The sequence below is a fragment of the Hemitrygon akajei genome, unplaced genomic scaffold, assembly GCF_048418815.1.
Source record: "Hemitrygon akajei unplaced genomic scaffold, sHemAka1.3 Scf000062, whole genome shotgun sequence".
NCBI lineage: Eukaryota > Metazoa > Chordata > Chondrichthyes > Myliobatiformes > Dasyatidae > Hemitrygon > Hemitrygon akajei.
This window is the reverse complement of record NW_027331948.1, coordinates 4,479,618-4,504,747: the sequence shown is the minus strand read 5'-3', so window position 1 is coordinate 4,504,747 and position 25,130 is coordinate 4,479,618. Positions and strand designations below refer to the sequence as shown.

At 44.9% G+C, this 25,130-nt stretch overlaps 1 protein-coding gene across 1 annotated transcript in view; it reads right to left on the bottom strand.

Moving 5' to 3' along the window:
- Positions 1 to 677: 677 nt before the first annotated feature.
- The window catches only part of LOC140721830 (uncharacterized), a 119,920-nt gene continuing 95,467 nt past the window's right edge, over positions 678 to 25,130 (bottom strand). The window contains exons 16-21 of the mRNA XM_073036638.1: positions 24,619 to 24,669; positions 22,476 to 22,526; positions 18,008 to 18,058; positions 11,851 to 11,886; positions 9,461 to 9,493; positions 678 to 1,595 (exon numbers count right to left, since the gene is read on the bottom strand). Coding sequence (XP_072892739.1) covers positions 1,544 to 1,595; positions 9,461 to 9,493; positions 11,851 to 11,886; positions 18,008 to 18,058; positions 22,476 to 22,526; positions 24,619 to 24,669 — 274 coding nt within the window. The 3' untranslated portion in view covers positions 678 to 1,543. The remainder of the gene's footprint in view (positions 1,596 to 9,460; positions 9,494 to 11,850; positions 11,887 to 18,007; positions 18,059 to 22,475; positions 22,527 to 24,618; positions 24,670 to 25,130) is intronic.

Genomic DNA, 25,130 nt, shown 5'->3' with positions numbered 1-25,130 from the left:
CTCACGCCACTTCCTCCCTAGACGCTCGCCAACCGTCTATCAAAGCGCCCCCCATATCCCCCAATCACTCCATAGTCACCTCTAACACTCCCTCATCACACAACCTTTACTAATCACATTTCCGAGCATTCACCCTTACTTTGGAACCAACCCTTTTCTCTCCCCAAGCAGTCATTTATCTCCGCCTCCCGCCCTCACTCTCAGCCTTCGTCTCCTTGTCCCGCACTGAATGTTCCTCTCTCCACAGTGAACATTAATGACCCTGAGGCCCACACACCCACCGGCCCCGTCCTCCATCCCTGGTGTTACTGTCTCCCAGTAAGACGGGTTCGGTGACTGACCCCGTGGTGATTTGCTTGCGTGGAACTGGAGGGGAGGAGTGTGAGAAAGCCTTCTGCCCCGGAATGGGGGAGACCCTGTCTGTCAACCGACTAATATTCACCTAAACTCTGCCCAGCTCAGCCATCGCTTCAGACCAGAGTACTTCCACGGCAGGTGATATCATCATGACAGGAGTTTATTTAGTCCATCGGGCCCTTGAGAGAAATCCCACTGGTGACATTCTTTGCGTCGGTGTGTCTATGCATTCCCACACTCCCTCTCCCCAAGCGGCTTCACCAGCAGCTGGCAGCTGCGTCAGAGTGACGAGGCTTTGGGAGGGAAGTGGGATGGGCTGTTTCAGGCCACTGCATTGTCTGCTCTGGATGCAGGCTACTCTATGCGCTCGGTAGAGATTGACAGACCTTCCCAAAGGCTCGCCGGTACCGAAGACAGCGAGTTTCTGTCAAGAGACGGAGAACAGTTTAATGCAAACAGCGTCAGCTTTATTGAGTCATGCAGCTGGATGGAGTAACGGTTGCACTACGGCGGGGCAGCGATCAGCGGGATAGTGTACAGTCAGTACCGATACCAGGAAATGTGAACACCGGAAAACTATAACCCTTTCCCATAAACAGAGCACAGGAGAATTATTGTAGTTACACAGAGACAAGGGCAGATCACATCAAACACCCGCTGCCCGTTCTGCCCAGTGTGTGCACCGCTCCAGCGCCGACACCCGGGCGGTGAGACAGAAGTGACCTGTGGTCCCCATCTTCCCCAGTGCGTTCACCGAGGAGACCCAAATATCCCTTAAAACCCCAAGCGTCAACCTGCGCGACTCGATGTTTTTAATATATTCCGGATCTGACTATTGCACCAGGAATGCAAAGGACCCCGGGGCAGGACACATCTGTCTGTTCCCGACACGGGCACAGCTTTCTCAGGGTTGCTTCCCTTATCAACGCGGTCCGATGTTCCTGGGTCAGTGGAGGACCATGGTGGACGGAAGTCCTCGAAAAGGTCTCCTAATCGAGCCACATTGAGGTTACTATGAGAGTGGGTGATGTTCCCTCACGTGTTGGTTACAGGGTGCCGAGGCCAGACTGGGTGAACAGGCCAGTGCCGTGATTACTGAATAGCGGTATGGGAACACGTTATTAGTGGAGAGCGTGCCGAAAGCGGTAATTGATACGAAGCAAGGCGGGCGATCCAGGGTTCGTCCTCATATGAGTGGGCAATCCATTTCGCCAGTGGCAACGAACCAGACCTCGTTACTGAAAGGTGAAACAGAGAGAAGTGAGGGGAACGTTCCTCAGTGCAACCGCTGTCCCTTTATTGACGGGATTGTTTTGGTCAGCAGAGAACCGATCTCAGAAAGCGGCAGTGCTTGGCCGGGTGGGTGTGGAGAGCCGGCGGCACAAATGCGCTGGGCCACGCATTCCTACAGTTAGAGAGCATGGAATCTACGATCAGACAGGCTTAAAATATCTCTAGGAAGGAGATTAAATACCCAGGTGTTTTCCACGTATGTTGGTTACTGAAGGATTACGTGTGTGATGACAGGGCAGATCAGGAATAACAGAGGAAATATGGGCCTGGTATCGGAGAGGTAGGGAAGGTCCTTAATGAATACTTTCTCTCAGTATTCACGAGTAAGAAAGACCTTGACAAATGTGAGCACAACTAGAACAAGCTGATATGCATGAACATGTCGATGTTAAGTAGGATGAGTGCACGCAGCATAAGGAATAAAATGGACGTTCTGAAAATTCAGCTGCAGATTGGCAAACATGACGTTGTGGCTATCTCTGAAACTTGGCTAAGGGATGGCTGCCATCGGGAGCTGAACGTCCAAGGATATACGGTATATCGGAAAGACAGGTTAGTAGGCAGAGGGGGTGCTGTGGCTCTGTGTAAAAGAAATAATATTAAATCATTGGAAAGAGGTGACAGAGGATTGGAAGGTCTAGAGTCTCCACGGATTGAGTTAAGAAATGGCAAGGGTAAAAGATTCCAATGGCAGTTATATACAGGCCTCCAAACAGCAGCCGGGGTGTCGCATTACAAATTAGAGCAGGAAATAGAAGATCCGTGTCAGAAAGGCAATGTCATGATAATCATTGGGAATATCAACATGGAAGCGTATTCAGAAAACCAGGTCAGTACTGGTGGACTCAAGAGAGAGAATTTGTAGAATGTTTAAGGGCTGATTTTCTTTAGAACGGCTTGTTATTGAGCCCACTAGTGGATCGGCTGTGCTGGTTTGTGTGTTGTACAATGATTGGAAGTGGTAAGAGAGCTCAAGGTTAAGGAATCCTGAGGAAACAGAGATCACATTATTATCAAGTTCGTATTGATATTTGAGAGGGAAAAATGAAATCCAATGTGTCAGTATGTCAGTGGAGTAAAGGAAATTACAATGGCATGGGAGGGAAACTGGCCGAAGTTGACTGGAAAGGGACATTTGCAGGAAAGAAAAATAATGATATATTTTCAAAGGGGAGAAGGACACTACCGTGGCTGACAAGTGAAGTGAGAGCCGAAGGAAAAGCAAAAGAGGGGGCATAAACGGAACCCACAGCTAGTGGGAAGATGGAACATTGGGGAGCTTGTAAGAACTTGCGGAAGTAAACAAAGATGGTCATTTGGAAGGAAACGATGAATTACAAGAGGAAGCTGGTGACTAATATCTATGAAGATACTAAAAGTTGTTTTAAGTACATTAAGGGTAAAAGAGAGTCGAGGGTAGATATAGGATTAATAGAAAATGACGCGGGAGATATTGCAATGAGAGATGCAGAGATGACAGAGGAAGTGAATGCGTGTTTTGCATCAGTGTTCACAGTGGAAGACGTCTGCAGTATACCGGACATTCAACAATGAGAGGGAAATGAAGAATGTGCAGTGAAAATTACGACTGAGAAGGTACTCAGGATGCTTAATGATCTGAGCGTGGATAAATCTCCTGGAATGATGGATTGCACCCTGGATGTTCTGAAGGAAGAATCTGGAGATAATGTGGAGGCGTTAACGATGATCTTTCAAGAATCAATAGATTCTGGTATGGTAGCGGATGACTGGAAAATTTCAAATGTTACTCCGTTATATAATAAGTATGGGAGGCAGCAAAAAGGAAACTACAGACCTGTTTGTCAGACATCAGTGCTTGGGAAGTTGTTGGAATTGATTTTTAGGGGTTAGATTACGGAGTACCTGGAGCACATGACAAGATAGGGTAAAACCAGCACGGTTTCCTGAAAGGAAAATCCTGCCTGTCAAACGTAGCACAATTCTTTGTGAAAATTACAAGCAGGGTAGACAACGGAGATGCAGTAGACGTGCTTTACTTGGATTTTCAGAAGGACTTTGACAAGGTGCCGCACATGAGTCTGCTTAGCAAGATAAGAGCCCATGGAATTACAGGGAAGTTACTAGCCTGGGTGTAGAAATGCTGGTAGACAGAAAACAGAGATTGGGTATAAAGGGATCCTATTCTGGCTGGCTGCCGGTTACCAGTGGAGTTCGAGGTGTCGCTGTTGGAACCGGTCATTTGGACGATGCATGTCAATGACTTGAACGAAGGTACTAATGGATCTGTGGCTAAATTTGCCGATGATGCAAAGATAAGTAGAGGAGCGGGTAGTGTTGAGGAAACAGAGAACCTGCAGAGAGACTTACGTAGTTTGGGGGAATGGGCAAAGAATTGTCAAATGAAATACAATGTTGGAAAGATTTTGGTCTTGCACTTCGATGGGAGAAATAAATGGGCAGACTATTAACTAGATCGGGAGAGAATTCAAAATGCAGAGATGCAAGGGAACTGGGAGTCCTTGTGCAGGATACCCTAAAGGTTAACCTCCAGGTTGAATCGGTTGTTAAACAAGGAGAATGTTGTGTTGAGATTCATTTCTCATGGCTTACCCATAGCCTAGTTTTCGAAGCTCCATGCACCTACCCAGGAGTTTCTTAAAAAAACCCTATCGTTTCCCTCTCCACCACCGCCGCCGGCAGCCTATTCCACACATTCACCACTCTCTGCATGAAAACCTACCCCTGACATCTCCTCTGTAGCTACTTACAAGCACCTTAAAACTATGCCCTCTCGTACTACCCGTTTCACCCCTGGGAATAATTCTCTGACTATCCACATGATCAATTTCTCTCATTATCCTGTTCACTCTTAACTGGCCATCTCTCATCTTCTTTCGCTGCAAGGAGAAAACGCCGAGTTCACTCAATCGATCCTCATAAGGCGTACCCCCAATGAAGGGAACATCCTCGTAAATCTCCTCAGTGCCCTTTCTATGGTTTCCGTGTCCTTCCTGTAGGGAGGCGACTGGAATTGAGCACAGTGCTCCAAGTGGGGTCTGAACATGCTCCTATATAGTTGCAACATTACCTCTCTGCTCTTAAACTCAATGCTACGGCTGATGACGGCCAATGCACTGTATGTCTTCTTACTCACAGTCAACCTGCGTAGCAGCTTTGAGTGTCATCTGGACTTGGACACTAAGATCCCTCTAATCCTCCACACTGACAAGAGTCTTACCGTTAATGCTATATTCTGCCATTATATTTGACCTACCAAAATTAACTTACCTGCGTAACCTCACACTTATCTGGGATGAACTCCATCTCCCAATTCTCAGCCCAGAATTGCATCCTATCAATATCCCGGTGTAAACTCTGAAAGCCCTCCACACTATCCACAACGCCCCAAACCTTCGTATCATCAGCAAATTTACTAACCCATTCCTCCACTTCCTCATCCAGGTCATTTATACAAATCAGGAAGAGTAGGGGTCCCAGAACAGATCCCTAAAGCACTCCACTGTTCACCGACCTCCATGCAGGGTATGACCCCACTACAACCACACTTCGGCTTCTGTGGGTAAGCCAGTCCTGGATCCCATGCATGCTTATTTTCTCAGTAAGCCTTGCATGGGGTATCTTATCAAATGTCTTGTTGAAATCCATATACACTACATCCACTGCTCCAATGTGTTAAGTCACATCCTCAAAAAATTCAATCAGCTCGTGAGACACGACCTGCCCTTGACAAAGCCATGCGGACTACTGCTAATCATATTACACCTCTCCAAATATTCATACATCCTGCCTCTCAGGATCTTCTCCATCAACCTACCGATCACTGAGATAAGACTCACTGGTCTATAATTTCCTGAGCTGTCTCTACTCCCTTTCTTGAATAAAGGAACAACATCAGCAAACCTCCAATCGTCTGGAACCTCTCCCGTCTCCGTTGATAATGCGAAGTTCATCCCAACAGGCGCATCAAACTCTTCTTTCGCTTCTCGCAGTAGCCTAGGGTTCAGAATTCTTCCGTACATTTCCCTGAGAACATCTGTTTCCAAATTATGCTTCCATTTTCCTGCCTGACAGCCTCATATTTCCCTTTAGTTCAATTAGACGTTTCCCTAACTTGTCTGTTTCTGTCCTTCTACAATGCTATGGTAAAGAAGATAGAATTGTGATCACTATCTCCAAAATGCTCTCCCACTGAGATAACTGGCAACTGACCAGATTCATATCCCAATATCAGATCACGTATAGCCTGTCCTCTTGTAGGCTTATCTGCATAATGTGTCACGAACCCTTCCTCAAAAGACCTAGCAGACTGCATCCCTTCTAAATCCCTCACTCTAGGGAGATGCCAATCAATATTTGGGAAACTAAAATCTCTCACCACAACACCCCTGCTATTATTGCATCGCACCTCACATAAAATATAAGAGCAGGGATGTGATTTTGAGGCTCTATAAGGAATGCGTGAGAACTTATTTGGAGTATTGTCTGCAGTTTTGGACTCATTATTTTAGAAAGGATATACTGACATTGGAGAAGGTGCAGAGAAGATTCGCAAGAATTAATCCAACAATGAAAGTGTTACCGTATGAGGAACATCTGGCAGCTCTGGGCTGTATTCCCTGGAGTTCAAGAGAATGAGGTGGGATCTCATAGTACCATTTCGAACATTATAAGGTGCGAAAAGATTAGATATGGCAAGTTATTTACCCTGGTAAGGGAATCTTGGAAAATAGGGCATAATTTCAGGATTGAACGACCTCCTTTTGGAACTAACATGCTGTCAAATTACTTCAGTCAGAGGGTGGTAAATCTGTGCAATTTGTTGCCACAAGCAGCTGTGGAGGCCAAGTCATTGGGTGTAATTAAAGCAGAGATAGATAGATTCTGGATTTGCCAGGACATCAAAGGGGATGGGGTAAAAGCAGGGGAGAGGGGATTACTGGATGAATTGGATCAGCACATGATTGAATGGCGTAGCAGGCTCGATGTGCCGAATCTCTCTTATATATTCTGGTCTTATGAGCTGAATCCTTTCAAAAACTTGAGGACAGTTAATCCCTGGTGCCGGAGGAGATATACTCCAGTTTTCTACGGGAAGCACCCGAAGGATATTGCGCGCTTTTGGCGATGGACTTTGCGTTCCTACTACCCTCTTCAGTCGTACCGGGGGATTGTAAGGTGCAAATGTTTTCCGTTTTTTCAAAGAATTTAATAGGGAAACCAACGGGAATGATAGAGCAGTAAAGTCTCTCACGAGAGACTCATCCAGAAAGTTATGAGGCATGGGATAAGTGGAACCTTGGCTGCTTGGATAAAAAAAAATGGCTTAAAGGATGAAAGCATGAGGTAGTTGTGGAAGGGAAGTATTCTGCCTGGAGGTCGGTGACTAGTGGAGTGCCGGAGGGATCTGCCCTGGGACCACTGCTATTTGTAACTTTTATAAATGACCTTGATGTAGAGGCGGAAGATGGGTGAGTAAGTTTGCGGATGACACGAAGATTGGAGGAGTTGTGGATGGAGCTGCATGTTGCCGAAGGTTAACAGAGGATACGGGCAGGCTGCAGAGTTGGGCGGAAAAAAATGTCAAATGGAGTTCAATCCGGATAAGTGTGAGGTGATGCATTTTGGAAGGACAAACCAGAAGACTGAGTACAGGATTAATAGTCAGTTACTTAAGAGCGTGGATGAACAAAGGGACTTTGGGGTTCAAATCCATACATCCCTCAAGGTCGCTGCACAGGTTGATAGGGTAGTTTCGAAGGCCTATGGGACGCTAGGCTTCATTAACAAGGGGATTGAGTTCAAAAGTAGAGAGGTCATGTTGCAACTCAACAAATCTCTGTTGAGACCGCACTTACAGTATTGTGTTGAATTCTGGTCACCTCATTATTACAAGGACGTGGAAGCTATGTAGAGGGTGCAGAGGAGATTTCCAGGATTTTGCTTGGTTTGGAGAACAAGTCATATGAAGCAAGGATATCAGAGATGGGTCTTTTCACTTTGGAGCATAGAAGAATGAGCGGGGACTTGATAGAGGTCTACAAGGTTAAGAGAGGCATAGATAGGGTGGATAGTCAGTACCTGTTTCCCAGGGCACCAATAGCAAACACCAGAGGGCATAGGTACAAAATTAAGGGAGGGAAGTTTAGGGGAGACATCGGGGGCAAGTTTTCTACACAGAGCGTTGTGAGTGCCTGCAATGTCTCGCCAGGGATGGTGGTGGAGTCTAAAACATTAGGGGTATTTAAGAGCCATTTGGACAGGCACATGGTATAAAGAAAAATAAAGAGTTATGGAGAAGTGTGGGTTTAGTACTTTTTAAAGGATTATGTCGGTCGGCACAACATGGAGGGCTGAAGGGTCTTTACTGTGCTATAGTTTTCTATGGTTCTATGGTTCTAATGCTTATCTCATTGTGTTTAAACTGCTGCAGTAGATATGTAAGCATTTGAAGAAATATAGTCTATATAGAGATAGTCAACATGGTCTTGCCATGTGCAGGTCGTGTCTCAAGAATGTGATTAAATTCGTTCGGGTGCTGCAAACCAGGTTGCAGGTTTGTACGATGATGGTGTATACATATATTTTATCAGGAGGGTTGATAATATTCCTCATTGTTGGCCCATTCAGAAAGTCATGTGATAGGGAATCCAGAGAATCTTGTCTGTGTAGGTAGGGAACTGGCTTGCCCAAGACAGAGTGTGCCAGCAGTTGGAGATTATTCCACATGGAGTTCAGTGAGATTCTGTGTTCCGTAGAGTTCTGATGTGAAACTCCTGGTCTTTCTGAATTTTAAAAATGATTTTGATGAGGAAATGAATAGACATAGATAACAGGCAAAATATGGATGCTAATGGATAATGTGGTGGGTTGTCGCAGGTTATAATTGGGCATTGATGGATGCAGAGCTGGGTTGAGAAATGGCAAGTCAAGTTGAGTATGGGGAAGAGAGAATAATTGCACTTTGAAAGGTCGAATTAGAATGCAGAATCCATGGATTATGAAAGGGTAATTGAAAATATTGAGAAGCAGAAGATCTTTCAGCCTTGACGTCAATTAATCTTTAAAGTTTCCGCGCCATTTAATAGGGTAGTTAAGGATGTGTATGAATGGTTTGGGATAAATCGGCAGGGGAGCAAGTTCGTTGCAGCTTTATAAAACTCTGGTTAAACCACATTTTGAATTTTGTACTACACCGTAGAGTGGAAAAGTTTGACAAGGGGAGAGAATTTTAAAGCGATTTGGGGGTATGTTTAGGGGCAGCCAGCGGTGCGGTATTACCCACAGTGGTGAGTGTGTGAAACGCAATATCAATGGTGGTGGTATAGACATACACATTAGGGTCATTTCAGAGACTCTCTTAGCACACGGATAACCGAGAAATATATACTGTAGGAGAGCAAGTTTAGAGTCGGTAAAACATCAAGGACCAAAGGGCCAACAAAAAGCTGTCCTGTTCAATGTTTTCTTATCTACGTACGTGATAAACTAGGATGATCCGCACAGTTTATAATAGGGAAGATCATGCCTGGGCAACGTTTCAGGAGCTCAAGGTAGGGACAGGTGTCACTGACCACACCAGGTTCGTGGACTCACTAAAGAGCGAAAGGAAGCTGTTCAAAACCGTTCCTTCCCTCGAAGAAGCAGAGTGAGGAGAATGTTTTTTTTTCTCGCCGCCGTAGCGCTCCCCACACCCCGCTCCTCCCCCCCCCCCCCCCCCCCGACCGTGCATGAGCACAAGCCTGGTACTGTAACTTCCCTGTTTCATCAACTAGCGCAATCACAGACACAACATTCCAATGCCACTTACCCTGCAGGCATCGAGCTGAAGTCATACGATACCCTGATGGAGATGGTGGAAAAATAAGAAAAAGTAATTAATGGCCCGACATCGTGAAGTTAACTATCCACAATCCACATCTCACTCACACTCAACACTGATCCCTTCCTGATGTGCTCAGAGGCAGCACCGGGACACGTTGGACCTCCGGATTTAACATCAAGTTCAACTCTTCAACCAAACTCCTTTCCTTAGTTTACTCCAAACCAGAGAACCCTGCTGCAGTTCACTGTGGGCGCTGGCCCAGCTTACCTCCCTTCTCACATACACACACGATGCAGCAGTTACACCGTTTCACTCTTCGGAGGAGCAATGCGAAGAGAGATGCTTCTGGAATAGGTAGTGTGCGATCACACTGATTGGTTTGCACTACAGGTTCTGCATTAGCTGCTAGAACATTAATGAACAGCCAGGTAATGAACGCAACAACCTGTGTTAAATTAAAGTTTTGATCTCATTGGAAATTTCAACTTCCCCAATACAAAAATGTACATTCCCAATGCAAGGCGATTAGATGGGGAGAATGTATTAACTGGATGCTTTATTAAATGAATATGTGCACCGTCCAACGAGAGGAGGTGCCGAACTGAAAAAGCAAACATAAGTAAAGCTCCGTAAATTCGGATCAAACGGAGCAAATCAGGAGTATAACGAAGCCAGTAATGTAGGGAAAAAAAGAATGAGGAGAACCAAGTTGGGACGTGAGAAGTCCTTGGCAAGCAGGATTCGGATGAATTTAATTAAGCAACATTCCATACAAATGTCAGGAACAAACGAATGACTATGGACAGTGTATGATTATTGATTTTTTTCGGAGTGGCGGGAGGCTAGGTTTTTTATGCGGAAAATGTGAGTGACGTATTCACTGAGTATTTTGTTTCCGTAGTTATCTAGGTAAAAGACATGGAGGAGCAGCAGATTGATGCTCTGTTTATAAATATGTTAGGTGTTTAGAGCAAAATTAGGAGAAACACCTCGGGCCTCGGAATGAATTTTCAGGTGAATAAGTCTCCAGGACATGATGGGAGTTCCATAGGTTAGTGAGGGAAGCAAGAGACGGGATTGCACGATCCTTGGAAAAATATCCTCCCTAGCCACATGCGAGATGCCAGAGGACAGGCGAATGGCTAAAGTTTTACATCTTCATGAAAAGCGAAAAAAGGGAATTCCTGGAAACTATTTACCAGTGAGTCTCAGGTTAGTTCCATTCCAGTGAGATATTAATTATTGAATGGCCTTATTGAACCTGGAGTTTTAATTAGTGAAGCACAGCAAGGATCTGGGCTGCGACCTCTTCTGTCTGTGGTGTGAATAAATAACCGGGATGCAGATATCGACAGGTGTGTTAGTAGGTTTGTGGATCATATCCAGAATTGATGGATTTGTGGATCGTGTAGAAGGACTTGCAAAACGTACAGCGCAACATAGATCAGTTGCAGATATGGACAGAAAAAATGGTAGAAGCAGTTCAACCCAGATAAATGTGGGATGTTGCACCTTGGTAGGGAAAATGCTTGAGAAAGTACACTCCAAAAGGAAAGACCAATAACTGTGTTGAGTTTAGAGAGACTTTGGGGTCCAAGTTGAGAGCTCGTCGGTAACAGGTATAAAGTTCGATAAAGCGATTAAGGAGGTTTAAGCAATGTTCGCTTTTATTAGTTGAGGAATTAGTATAATTGCGAGTAGGTCATATTGCAAGTTTATAAACATCTGGTTTGGCTGCATCTAGAGAATTGCATACAGTTTTAGTCTTGCCACCATTGAAAGGATGTTGAGGCTTTGGGCAAGGTGCAGAAGAGGATTACCAGGATGCTGCCTGGTTCAGAGGCCATGTGCTAACTTGAGAGATGCAACAACTTGTGTTGTTTTCTTTGGAGCGGAGGGGCTGAGTAGAAATTATGAGAGGCATAGATGGAATGCACAGTATCTTTTTCCCAGGGCAGAAATATCTAATATTAGAGGTTGTAGGTTGAGAGGGGGTAGGTTCGAGGGTGATGTGAGGGGTAAGTTTTTAATCCAGAGATTGGTGAATGCTTGGACTGTACGGTCTGGTGAGATAGTAGAGGCAAATAAATCAGAGGTTATAAGTGACGCTTAGATATGAAGCTCCATGATTGTGAGTAACGTGGAAGATTATGGACATTGCGTATGTTGGAGGGATTTGGTTTAGGAGAGGTTTTATTTACTCTTCAGTTCGGCACCATATTGTTTGCCGAGGGGCCTGTTGCAATACTGTACTCTCCTGTGTTCTATGTTCTGTCTCTGCCACCCTTCCAGCAGCATGAAACCACACCCGATGTCGCGATGCCTTTGGTTCATTTGAAGCCTCCTCACAGACACAGATTTCGCATTCCACTTACCCGCCCATAGAGACTTCTGTTCCCCAGAAGGATCTCCTATTTGAAGGACGTGAAGAAGGTAACAAAAATGGTTCAGTGAAAAACGCTCAGAGACACGGTGCAGTGTTCACTCAGCCTTCTCTCAGTGCACAGTGCGGGTTGAGGTGCTACCTTTAAATGGGACGGTACAGAGGGTCCATATGTTATGGAGATTCAGAAGTAAAGAGAGGCTGAGGGAAAGCAGGATTTCTGGGACCGAGCGCGTTGTAATTTTTTTTTTGGTAAAACTGTAGATATATTGTTATTACGCATTCTTTATTTACATAATTCATTATGGGTTATGTGTGGAAGGTACATGAATGGCATACCTCATTAGTATGCCAATAACGTCATTAGTTAATAGAAAACTAAGTAAACAAGTTACCCGCACACCTCTGCATTTCATTTTGATTATTTTCTAGAGTTAGTAAACAGAACAGCACTGGATAGAAAAGCATCAGTGTTGTGGGCAGAGAATGGTAGTGTTACCCTGGGTCAGATCTTCTGGTTCTCATAAAAAAGGACAAAAGTATGAGCACAATTCCCGTGTTGCATCTGCAGGGAGTGGAAGTGTGGCTCGAATGATTAGGGGACACCACAGCTGCGCAATATGTGCAGTCCAGAGGGGCCGCAACATATCCAAAAAGACCACAGCATTACGTAAGGAAACAAACGTTAGGCCCCATGGAATATTGGGCAAATTGAAATTGACGGTGAAGAGGTTGGAATGGAGAACAGGGAAAATTACTATGGAGTGAAATGTGTACTCAGCAGCTGCTTTCATTCAATAAGACGCCATTAATATGCTCGGAATGCACGAGATATCGGAGTCAGAGCGAATATTACGGCCATCACAAAAGAAGAGTTGGTGGGAAGATTGAACAGTCCGGAAGTGAGGAAATCACCTGGGTTAGATTAACTTCACGTCAGGCTTCAGGAAAGCACAGTGGAATTCATCGTCGAGGCATTGTTAGGAAAAGTATCAGAAGATTATAAAATGGTGAATGTGACACTGCGCTTTTGACCGGGGAGCGGGGAAGACGGCAGCTGCTTCGTGGGCAGTTATCCGACCTTGGCTACGCTGAGCTGCTTGAGAGTCCTTCCAAGAGCTTGGAAAATTACTGTATCCCCATGGTAGACTCGTACAGAAAGTGAGAGCGCTGCGCTGGTGGCCCACAGAAAGCTGCGGGTGGTTCGGTGATCACTGGCGTTCCGCAGGGATCTGTGTTTGGAGCCCTACTCCATGTGATTTTTATAAATGATTTGGATCAGCGGGTGGAACGGTGAGTTAGGAAATTTGATAATGGTACGAAGGTTAATTGCAGGATAGTGCCCACGAAGACTCGGCAGGACATCTGAAAATTTGGACAAACTTCTATAGGTGTGTATTTAGAGTATCTCAACTGGCTGCATTACACCTTGCTGTGTATAGACCGATGCCCTTGAACGGAATATCCTTGAAAACGTAGTGGACACCACCCAGTCTATCACGAATATTACCCCGCCTTCAACCGCTGAAAACTTCTGGAAGGAGGCTGACGCAGAAAATCAGCATCCATCATCGAGGATCCCTACAAGTCTGCTCAGGCTGTACTCTCGCTGCTGCCATATTTAAGAAGGAACAGGCACCTGACAAACCACATAGCCTGGTTCAGGGACAACGATTACTCCTGAAAATTAGATTCTTGAACCAGAAGAGATGACTTCACTCAATTCACTCGCCTATTGCTAAACTGTTCTCACAATCTATGCACACTTCCAATGACTCTGTATCTGATAATCTCCATATCGACATTTATTGCTTACTCAGCTGTTATTATTACGATTTCTTATTTTACATTTTGGCTTTCCACATGTTGTTCATTCGGTTCAGTGGTCGCTTATCTGTCTGTTGGCTGTAACATTACGAGAAGATTAGAAGAGCACAGGGCCGTAACGTACAGGCGCAGAATGCACCCATTTGGTCCATTGAGTCTGTTGCATCATTTTATCATAGATGATCCATTTTGTGTTTCCTTTCGGCCACTATCTTCTGTCTTCTCACGTATCCCTTCAGGTCCTGACTAATCAGCATTCAGTGTAGCTGTGTCTGAAATATACTAAATAACTCAGCAGAACAGCTGTCTGTTGCAACTAAGTCCACAGATTTACACTTTATAAATGACACCCCTGTATTCTGCTGATTCCTCTTGTCTTAGTCTCCGGCACAATTGGATGTAAACCTTCAAATGATCTCTATCGAAAAACAATGGGTTTGAATTCGGACACCCTCGCTCTTCTGAACTCCTGTGAGTAGAGGCCGAGAGCAATCAGATGTTTCCCAGTGGCCACAAATTTTAATTCCACGTCCCATTCTCATTCTGATTGTCTATCCATGGCCTCCTCTACTGTCAAGATGAAGCCACACTCAGGTTGGAGGAACAACACCTTATATACCGGCTGAGTAGCCTCCAAAATGATGGCATGAAGATTGACTTCTCTAACTTCCGTTAATGCCCCTCCTCCCCTTCTTACCCCATCCTTGGCATATTTAGTTGTTTCTTTTTCTCTCTCTTTCTGTCTCTCTCTGCCCATCACTCAGCTTGTTCTCCATCTCCCTCTGGTGCTCCCCTCCTCCTTCCTTTCTTTCTCCCGAGGCCTCCCGTTCCATGATCCTTTTCCTTCTCCAGCTCTGTATCACTTTCGCCAATCACCTTTCCAGCTCTCAGCTTTACCCCACCCCCTCCGGTCTTTTCCTATCATTTCGCATTTCCCCCTCCGCCCACCGCTTTCAAATCTCTTAGTAACTTTCCTTTCAGCTCGTCCTGATGAAGGGTCTCGGCCCGAAACGTCGACAGTGCTTCTCCTTTTAGATGCTGCCTGGCCTGCTGTGTTCCACCAGCATTTTGTTTGTGTTGTATGAATTTCCAGCATCTGCAGATTTCCTCCAGTTTGTTTTTTACATGACAGTCCTTCCAAACCCGGATATCTTTTCCTGAACGTCCTTTGAATTCTCGAAAATGTCAGCACATCCTTCCTTAGAAAAGAGGCACGAAACTGCGTACAAACTCCAAGTGAGTCCTCTTCAATGCTTTATAAAGCCTCAATATTACGTCCTTCCTTTCTTCTATGCTACTTCTCTTGAAATAGTTGCTGACATTGTACTTGCCTTCCGCACCTGCGATTCGGCAATGAAACTTGACTTTATATTCTTGCTCAAGGACACCCGAAATCCTTTGCACCTCAAATCTTTGATTTTCTTTCTGCCGTTGGAAAGTAACCTACCCATTTATTTCTTCTGCCAAGTTACATAACCATCAACTTCCTGACAAGTATTCTATCTGCCACTTGTTTGTACATTCGTTTCATCTGTCTAAGTCTTTACCTAGCCGATTAATCTCCTCTAAACTGTCTGAAAGTCTACATATTTCGCATCATCTGCAAACCTCGACACAAAGGTATCAGTTTATTATCCAATTCATGACCTGAAATTTTAAAAGAAGCTCTCCAAGCACTGATCCCTGAGGAGCAACCATAGTCACCGGCAGACAACCAAAAAAGGGTCCCTTTATTCGCACAATTTGCTTTCTGCCTATCCATGCTAGTGTATTTTCTGTAATACCATCGGCTCTTACGTTGCTAAGCAGACTCACGAGCGGTACCTTTTTGAGGGCATTCTGAAAGTCCATGTATGTATCATCCCCCTCTGGCTATGATGCTTCTTATTTTCTCAAAAAAAACACAACAGGTTTTCAAACAGGAGGTTCCCTTGAGGGTATCTTGCTGATCAGGGGCTATTTTTTCATGGGCCTGCAAGTTCGCCGAACGACATCCTTACCAACCGCTGATGTCGGGTTAACCTGTCTATAATTTCTTTAAATGTACGCATCTCCCTTCTTGAGGAGTTACGTGTCATTTGCAATTTGCCATTCCTCCGCAAACATGTCTGAGGATTTATTTCGGAACCAGGACAATTAATGCCTCCACAATCTCTTCAGTTCTTCTTCAGAAACCTGGAATATATGCCATCCCGAACAGATGACATCCACATTACACCTTTCCAAAAATTTTCCTCCTTGAAATGCAACTTCTCACACTTCTGCCCGCTGTGTCTCTCTATCCCCTGAAGCTTTCCACAGTAACGTGTGATGCAAAATACTTGTACAGTTCGTCCGCCTTTTCCCTGTCCCCCATTACCAACACTGCAGCTTTGTTTCCAAAAGTCCGATATCCACCCCCGTCACTCTTGTACACAGTATGCATCTGAATAAACCTTTGACGTCGTATTTAATATTATTGGGTAGTTCGTCTTCGCGTTCCAATTTTTTCTTTTCAATTAATATTTATTTCTCTTCTGCTGGTTTTTAAATGTTTCCAGTCCTCTAACTTCCCATTAATGTTTGCTCTACTATAAGAATTCGTTTTGTCTTTTGTGTTGCTTTTGACGCCTCCTGACAGACATGGATGTCACTCATTTACTTTGCAATGCTTCTTCCTCTGAAGGGTGTATATAACCTGGGCCTTCCGAATTTCTTTCGGAAATTCCAGCCATTGCTGCTCTGCCTTCAAAGCTGCCGGTGCAGCTTTCCATTCAATATTAGCCAACTCCTCTCTCATGCCACTGCAATTCCATTTCCGCCGTGGTAATGATGATACATATGACTCTAGCTTCTCCGTCTCAAATGTCAGTGTGAATACCTCTTAACGTAACCGGGAAGAAAATAGCTTTTGGTATCGTGCATTATATTATTGGCTAGTATGCCACCAAATTTCATCTCTTCCCTTTTTATCACTTTTAGTTGCCTTTTGCTGGATATTTTAAAAACAGCGGAAGCATCCAATTTACCGCTCACTTTTGCTACCTCATATGTCCTTTCCTTTTTGTAATGCAATCCTTACCGCCCTTTGTCAGCCACGGTTGACTAGCCGTGCGACTTGATAACATTTTCCTCTGCGGTACACATCTGTCCTGTGCCTTGGAAAATTAAAACCAGAAACATCATCTCTGATTTCCCGTGAAGTCAGCCAGTATCTTCCTCCAATCCACCTCGGCAAGCTCCTTTCCCATGGGCCTCTATATCCCTTTAATTCATTGCGGTACTGATTCATGTGAGTTATGCGACTCCCTCTCAAATTGTAGTATAAATTCAATCATATTATGAGCACTCTCTCCTGAAGGTTTTTTTTGTCCTACCTTAATCTCCCACATAAGGCCTGGTTTATTACACAACAACTAATCTAATATTGCCTCTCCCTGAGTAACCTACAGCTGCTTAAAAAAGCCATCACTTAGGCGATCGACAAATACCTTGTGTTGTTATCCCACACCAAACTTTTCCATCAATCACCTTACATATTGAAGACCTTCATTATAATTGAGAGTTTACACTTCTAATACTCATTTTCTAGTTCATTTTGCAATCTCAAAAACACGACTACTATTTTGAGTTCCGTATATGCATCCCAAATAGCTTTTGTTTATAACCTTTCGGTTTCATAACTCCGCCTACAAAGATACAACGGTCCAGGACTCTTTGCAACCTCTTTCGAAAGATGCATTACCAACTGATACCAACAGATCCATAACACCGCCTAAAACTCCCTGGTTTTCCTTTTAATACAGAGTATATCTTTTGATGTTAAGCTCCCAGCTATGGTGTTCTTTCAGCCACGACCGATCCCAAATTGCGCCGCGAGTTCATCCACGTTATTCTGAATGCCACGCGCATTTAAATGCAGCACCTTCCATTCTGCATTCTTCGCCCTTTGGAACTTTGCCTCTGTGCCTGAATTTAACTCTTTGTTCTGTCTGCATTTGTACGCAACCATTGACATCTCCTCCCTTACGTTAATGCTACAAACAGCATCTACATATAAACCCATGGGCGCATCCTCAGCAATATATCCCTTTTCCCGGTCCACTGCCATATTAGTTTACATAACTTTCAACGGCTCTGGTAAATCTGAGAAAGTCAATTGTTTCCTTAGATTCTCAGAAATGCTTCAAAAAGTTGCCGCCCATGAAGAAGCTCAGCGAGCAAAGTACGCATGGTGTTACCGAAGCGCACCCGACCTTTTCCGTCAGTTTGAGCAGCCACCCGATACGGTGGAACTGGAGCTTCATTGGAGCTCATAGTCACAGAGTCTGATTTCAACTTACCCGCCACTGGTAAAGGCCCCCGCAGATGTGCGTATGCTACGTTTGCTGAGCCTGTGGGGAAACATAGAAATGATTATATCTCCGTGATCTGGAATCCGTAATCCGCTTCCCCTGTCATCAAACCATCCTTTTGGCCATTTCCCGGTCATGTTACCCACGGCGACATGCATTTCTGATTCGCTGCTAAAATTTTCAAGCACGTCAGCCTGAGAAGGGATCCGTTTGAAGCGTGTGAAGTAAACAAAGGATTAGAGGACTTGCCAGCCGGACGGGATGCTCAGCGAGGCACAACTGCAAAGGACAGTGAGCAGAGGGGGAGCCGAGAGCTGGCCAGAGCCCGGGTAAGGTATTAAGCAGGGCGGAAGGCTGAGTACATGAGCTGGGTTGAAGGGCTGTCTGTGGATGACCATGCAAGACCTCAGGAGCGTACTTTGTTCGCAGCAGACAGTAGCTGTGTGATTGTCAAGTAACGTCACGGGAATGCACAGCAAGGACTGAGGTCACCTGTGACAGTTTCCCCACAGTATAACCATATAACCATACAGCACGGAAACAGGCCATCTCTGCCCTTCCAGTCCATGCCGACCCTTACACTCACCCAGACCTACTGGCCCGCACTCAGCCCATAACCCTCCGTTCCTTTCCCGTCCATATACCCATCCAATTTTACGTTAAATGACAATACCGAACCTGCATCTACCACTTCTACTGGAAGCTCATTCCACACAGCTAACAGTCTCTGAGTAAAGAAATTCCCCCTCGTGTTACCCTTAAACGTTTTCACCCTAACTTTCAACTCGTGTCCTCTTGTTTGAATCTCCCCTACTCTCAATGGAAAAATCCTATCCACGTCAACACTATCCATCCCCCTAATAATTTTAAATGCCTCTATCAAGTCCCCCCTAGCCCTCTACGCTGCAAAGAATAAAGACCTAACTTGCTCAACCTTTCTCTGTAACTTAGGTGCTGAAACCCAGGTAACATGGGAGTAAATCTTTTCTGTACTCTCTATTTTGTCGATATCTTTCCTATAATTCGGTGACCAGAACTGTAACACAATAAGAAGAGGTCGGTCAAACACGACAGACACACGGTCACCGGGTCTCTGGCACTGAGAGTGGTGCTGTGGCTCAGAAGAGCAGAATGGTGAAGATGACTGCAGTGTGATAGAATAGAGATGAGACTCTGTGGGCACCATTACGATACCCGGATGATATGTTACCTATCCATTGGCAGGGTGAGGGATGACTCAGATCGGGTCCAAGAGATGACCAACGGCAAGGGAGAGAAGCAATGTCTTGGAGTATATAAGCACAAATGGCTTATTAAGACGAATAGATAGAGTGGACAGCCAGCGCCTCTTCCCCAGGGCACCACTGTTCAATACAAGAGGTCATATCTTCAAGGTAATGGGAGGGAAGTTCAAGGGGGATATTAGAGGATGGTTGTTTACTCAGAGAGTGGTTGGTGCGTGGAATGCACTGCTTGAGTCAGTAATGGAAGCAGATACACTAGTGAAGTTTAAGAGACTAGTAGACAGGTAGATGGAGGAATTTAAGGTGGAGGGTTATATAAGAGGCATGGTTTAAACGTCGGCACAACATTGCGGGCCGAAGTACCTGCGAAGTGTTGTATCGTTCTGTTTCTATAGCATAAAGAGAGAAAAACACGAGGTTCTGCAGAGAGAGTTTAAGGGGGCTCGATAGAACGTTGACAAACCGGACCTACAGGACAGTATCCTCTCGATTGTTGTACCACGTGGACAATCCAAACCAGGGGTGCGTGAAAAGAGCTAGTCCATGAGCAGGATTTTCGAGATCGTGAATCTCTATATTCACGGTAGATTTTCTAAATTCATGGGGCGACCGATCAATAAGCAAGTATACGTAAACAGAAATACCTTTCAGACAGGAACGCGCGTAGGATTAAAACAATAAGCCGAGTTCTGAGCAAGTTTTCTTCGAATTGGGTATTCAACATCGTGGTGCGTTAAAAGAGCTGTTTTATATGCAACCTTCGATTCGCCTAGCGGCTTAATATAATGGGTGATAAACCCCGGCCCGGGCAAACGTAAGGAATCATGTTTGGGTGGATGCTGCGCGATGTGTCCTCTGTTACAGAACAGTACCCCGAAACAGCAAACACTGCACAATATGCGATTAAACGATTTATCTTTATAGCTGTTAGTTTGACTATCTGGTTAGTCGAGAAACGAAATAAAAGAAAAATAAAAAATCTTATTAAACAGTCAGAGCGCAAAGTTGGATCTCAGTCACAGGTCGATCGTTCAACATAGACCTCCTCTGATCGTCGCTACCCTCGGGACCCGTGCTCCGAGTCCACCCCATCCGGCGGTCTACCAAATCTCTCCATTCGCGCCTTCTCTCCTCATGTCCCTCCCTCTCCGGCAAAAGCCCGCAAAATCAACTCCTACCAGCTTCAAAAGACAGGGCGACAAAGTTCCGATTGGCTAGAATGCATACAACAGTCATAGAACCGTAGAACATTACAGCACAGAAACAGGCCTTTTGGCGCTTCTTAGCTGTGCCAAACCATTTTTCAGCCTAGTCCCGCCGACCTGCACCTGGCCTACATCCCTCCATATACCTCTCATCCAAGTACCTGACCAAGTTTTTCTTAAATGTTAAAAGTGAGCTTGCATTCACCACTTCAACTGGCAGCTCATTCCACACACTCACCACTCTCTGTGTGAAGAAGCTCACCCCCCATGTTACCTATAAACTTTTCCCTCTTCACCCTTAACCCATGTCCACTGTTTTTTTCTCCCCTAGCCTCAGTGGAAAAAGCCTCTTTGCATTCACTCTATCTATACCCATCATAATTTCATATACCTCTATCAAATCTCCCCTCATTCTCCTACGCTCCAGGGAATAAAGCCCTAACCTATTCAAACTTCCTTTGTAACTCAGTTTCTCAAATCCCGGCAATATCCTTGTAAACCTTCTCTGCACTCTTTCAAACTAATTGATATCCTTCCTGTGATTTGGTGACCAGAACTGCACACAATACTCCAAATTCGGCCTCACCAATGCCTTAAACAACCTCACCGTAACATTCCAACTCTTATACTCAGTACTGTGGTGGCGTGTTGGGGAGGCAGCATTAAGAAGAGGGACGCCTCACGTCTTAATAAGCTGGTAAGGAAGGCGGGCTCTGTCGTGGGCAAAGTACTGGAGAGTTTAACATCGGTAGCTGAGCAAAGGGCGCTGAGTAGGCTACGGTCAATTATGGATAACTCTGAACATCCTCTACATAGCACCATCCAGAGACAGAGAAGCAGTTTCAGCGACAGGTTACTGTCGATGCAATGCTCCTCAGACAGGCTGAAGAGGTCAATACTCCCCAATGCCATTAGGCTTTACAATTCTACCGCCAGGACTTAAGAACTTTTTAAAAGCTATTATTAATGCTTTTTGAGATAGTGATTTAGATGCATATCATATTTTTTACTGAGTTAAGTATTGTATGTAATTAGTTTTGCTACAACAAGTGTATGGGACATTGGAAAAAAGTTGAATTTCCCCATGGGGATGAATAAAGTATCTATCTATCTATCTATCTATCTATCTATCTATCTATCTATCTATCTATCTATCTATCTATCTATCTATCTATCTATCTGTCTATCTGTCTATCTATCTATCTATCTATCTATCTATCTATCTATCTATCTATCTATCTATCTATCTATCTACTTTGATTTATAAAGGCCAACGGACCAAAAGCTCTGTTTACGACCTTATCTACCCGTGACGCCACTTTTAGGGAATTCTGTACCTGCATTCCCAGATCCCTCTGTTCTACTGTACTCCTTAGTGCCCTACCATTGTATGTTCTACCTTGGTTTGTCTTTCCAAAGTGCAATACCTCACACTTGTCTGTATTAATCTCTATCTGCTATTTTTTCAGCCCATATTTCCAGCTGGTCTTTCAGCCGCTACTCAATGACGCCCACGAAGTTATAGCGACCAAATTCTGGTTGCACCACGAGTTCTGAAGGTTGCCTGGATCTACATGGGGAATCTTCAATCCTGAATTCTTCGCCCATTGAACTTTGTTTCTGTGGTAGAATTTAATTCTTTGCTCTGTCGGCATTTGTAATCAATCATTGACTTGTCCTCCCTCACAAGCATATTGAAACACATCCTCTACTGCGGGCTCGACATCAATCGTATCATACTCAATCCCTGAGACCTGCCATATTTATTTAACCACGCCCAACGGCTCCAGTAATTCTGGCCAAAAAGAAAAGTCAATTGTTGTTTTCTTCGGCTTTCGGAAACCCTTTAACAAGTTGATACATATGTGATTGCTTAACGAGCTAAATTACATAGTATTACGAGAGCGCTCCTGACACTACCGTCAGTTTGAGCACCCACGCGATACAGCAGCACTTCTGGTTCATTTTCCGTCCCGCGCATAGTCACTGTCTTCGATTTCCATTTACCTGTCAAGGCGAGTAGGCACCGGAGGTGCAGTTGTGGTATTTTCGTCGGCCCTGTGGGCAAAATAGAAATACTTATATCTCCGTAAACCAGAACCCATCTGCTTCCCGTCTCATTAAACCACAATTTGAACCATTTCCCGATCCTAAGAGAGCGTCACATTGTTCTGACGTCAGAACGTTAGTGCCAAAGTGAATGACTTTGAACAATGTGTACAAAAGGCAAAGAATCAGCGGACGTGCCAGCAAAGCGGGATGCTGAACGACGCAGAACTGGGACGGGCTCGGTGCAGGGAGGGGGGAATCAGAGCGGGGGCCGATCTCGGGTGAGTTATGAAACGGGGCGAAAGGCTGAGCACATGAACTGGGTTGAAGATCTGGATGTGGAGGTCACGTGAGATCTCAGCAGAGCACTTTGTGAGATTAAGGTGGACATCAAAAGAACAAAATTGAAAATACGGAGACAAAAACATGGGCTATTGCAAATTGTGCTGGAGAGCTTTGAATGGAGTTCAGGGAAATGATGGATGGATGGATGAGCGGAATAGGTAGTTTGCAGCTGTCTTCACTGTGGAAGATACCAGTAGTTTGACCAACAGGCAGAGGCATGCGTGTCGTGACGGGTCCAGTCAACGGAGAGGGATTCAACAGAAACGGCGGAAAGTTCAAGTGCAGCTTTGCGGCAGTGCCTTTTATTGTGCTAAGTTTCAGAGTGCGCCTGTCTCAGTTCCTCAGACTTAAGGGAGGTAACAACTTTATCATTGTGTTCGTACTTCTCCATTTCTCATCTGGCAGTGCCAATTGCTCCGGAGGCAGTGTTTTCTACTGAGTTTATGATGCGGGAGGTCTACATGGCGTCCATCTTTATGGAGAATCAAATCTGCACCTGCTGCACGGTGCTGCCGCTTCTGTGAGAACGTTTGAACGATCTGGAGAAGCAGTTGATTATCTTCAACTCATAAGGGAGAATGAGGAGGTGATAGATAAGAGCTGTAGGGAGCCAATCATATCCTGGCTTGACTATAATTCCTGTCTACACCTTCTCACTTTTCTTGACAGGACGAAGGTCATCGAGCTACCTGTCTAGTACCCTAATTCGGTCCCTAAAGAGCAGCAGCTCGACTCACCTGATGTGCATGTAGTCGTCCAGCAGGCTGGGTGTCTCCCGGATTTCTCACATCTCACACTCAGTACAGAACACTGGCCTCACAGACATATATCCTGTTTCTCTTCCTCAGAGTTTACATACCTCACTTCGGCCCGTTGTCGACGAATCCCGAATGAACCAATGCCCTACCGTTCTGCCTGATATCACTTCGACCGATGAACTCTCCATTGATGACTGTTCCGCTTGGCAGTCTCCCTTATCTGCCTGAATCAGTCCTCCTATTTAACTCACGATTTCCTTCCTACATGCGCTTTCTGAGCTCCCTTTGCAAAGTAATATACACATGTTCTCTATTATTCTGACTTCTATATATTATTCACATGTGTATTTATTCGTAGAATTTCCCACTCCACCTACAAAGATTCCACATTCTCTGACCCTAACATCTTTCTACAGCTGTTATATCATCTGTTACCAGCAGAGCCATCCCAACGCATGTGCCCTCCTGCATGTGCTGTTGACAAAAAAGGATATCCTCAGATGTTAAGCTCCCACATTCGGCCGTCTTTCAGCCGGTACTCAGTGATGCCCATGGCGTCAGTGTCTAATTGTCGGTCCATTCCATTCCAAATGCTGCACGCATCTAAATGCGGCAGGGTCAGTCCAGCATCCTCGCCATTTGAAATTCAGCTCTGCCGTAGAACTGATCTCTTTGCTCTGTCTGCCCTTGTCCTTCGCTACAGGCATCTTACTCACATCATCTGCTTCTAAACTTGCTGGCCCTGCATCAAATGTATCATACTGGATCCCTATCTCTGCGATATTATATTAACCACGCCCGACTGCTCTAGTAAATCGGACGCATAAAAAATCAATTATTGTTTTATTAGATTTTCTGAAAGGCTTTCACAAAGTTCTACAGATGAGGCGGCTTAACAAGCTAAGATGACATAGTGTTAACGGAGCACCCCCGACCCTACCATTAGTTTGAACACCCACTCGATACAACAAAACAGTCAGTCTTCAATTTCCACTTACCCCTCAAGTTGAAAAACTGCCACCCCTGCAAGTGGACTGCCGTGGTGAAACCTGTGAGCAAAATAGAAACAATTATCTCTATGTAATCTGGAGCCTATCTGCTTCGCGGCTCATTAACCCAACCTTTGAACTTGTTCCCGGTCCTCTCACTGTGCACTGTTTTTAACTTTAATCAGAACGTTCCAACAGGTCATTTCGAAAAGGAATGAGTTTGAAGAATGTGATGAGAACAACGAATGACTGGGCCTGTCAGCAAAGTTGGATATATAGCGACGCAGAACCGCGACCGCCCCAGTGCAGAGACGGAGCTCAAGGATGGAACACATCTCGGCTGAGATACTAAACAGGGTTAAAGGCTGAGCACATGCAGTGAGTTGAAGAGCTGGCAATAGATGATCACGTGAGATCTCAACAGCGCACTTTGTACAACTAAGGTCTACAACAAAGGGGCCCTGGAAAAACACATTTGAAGATATGGAAAGAATAAGCGATAGGTTTTAAGGCACAGTTAC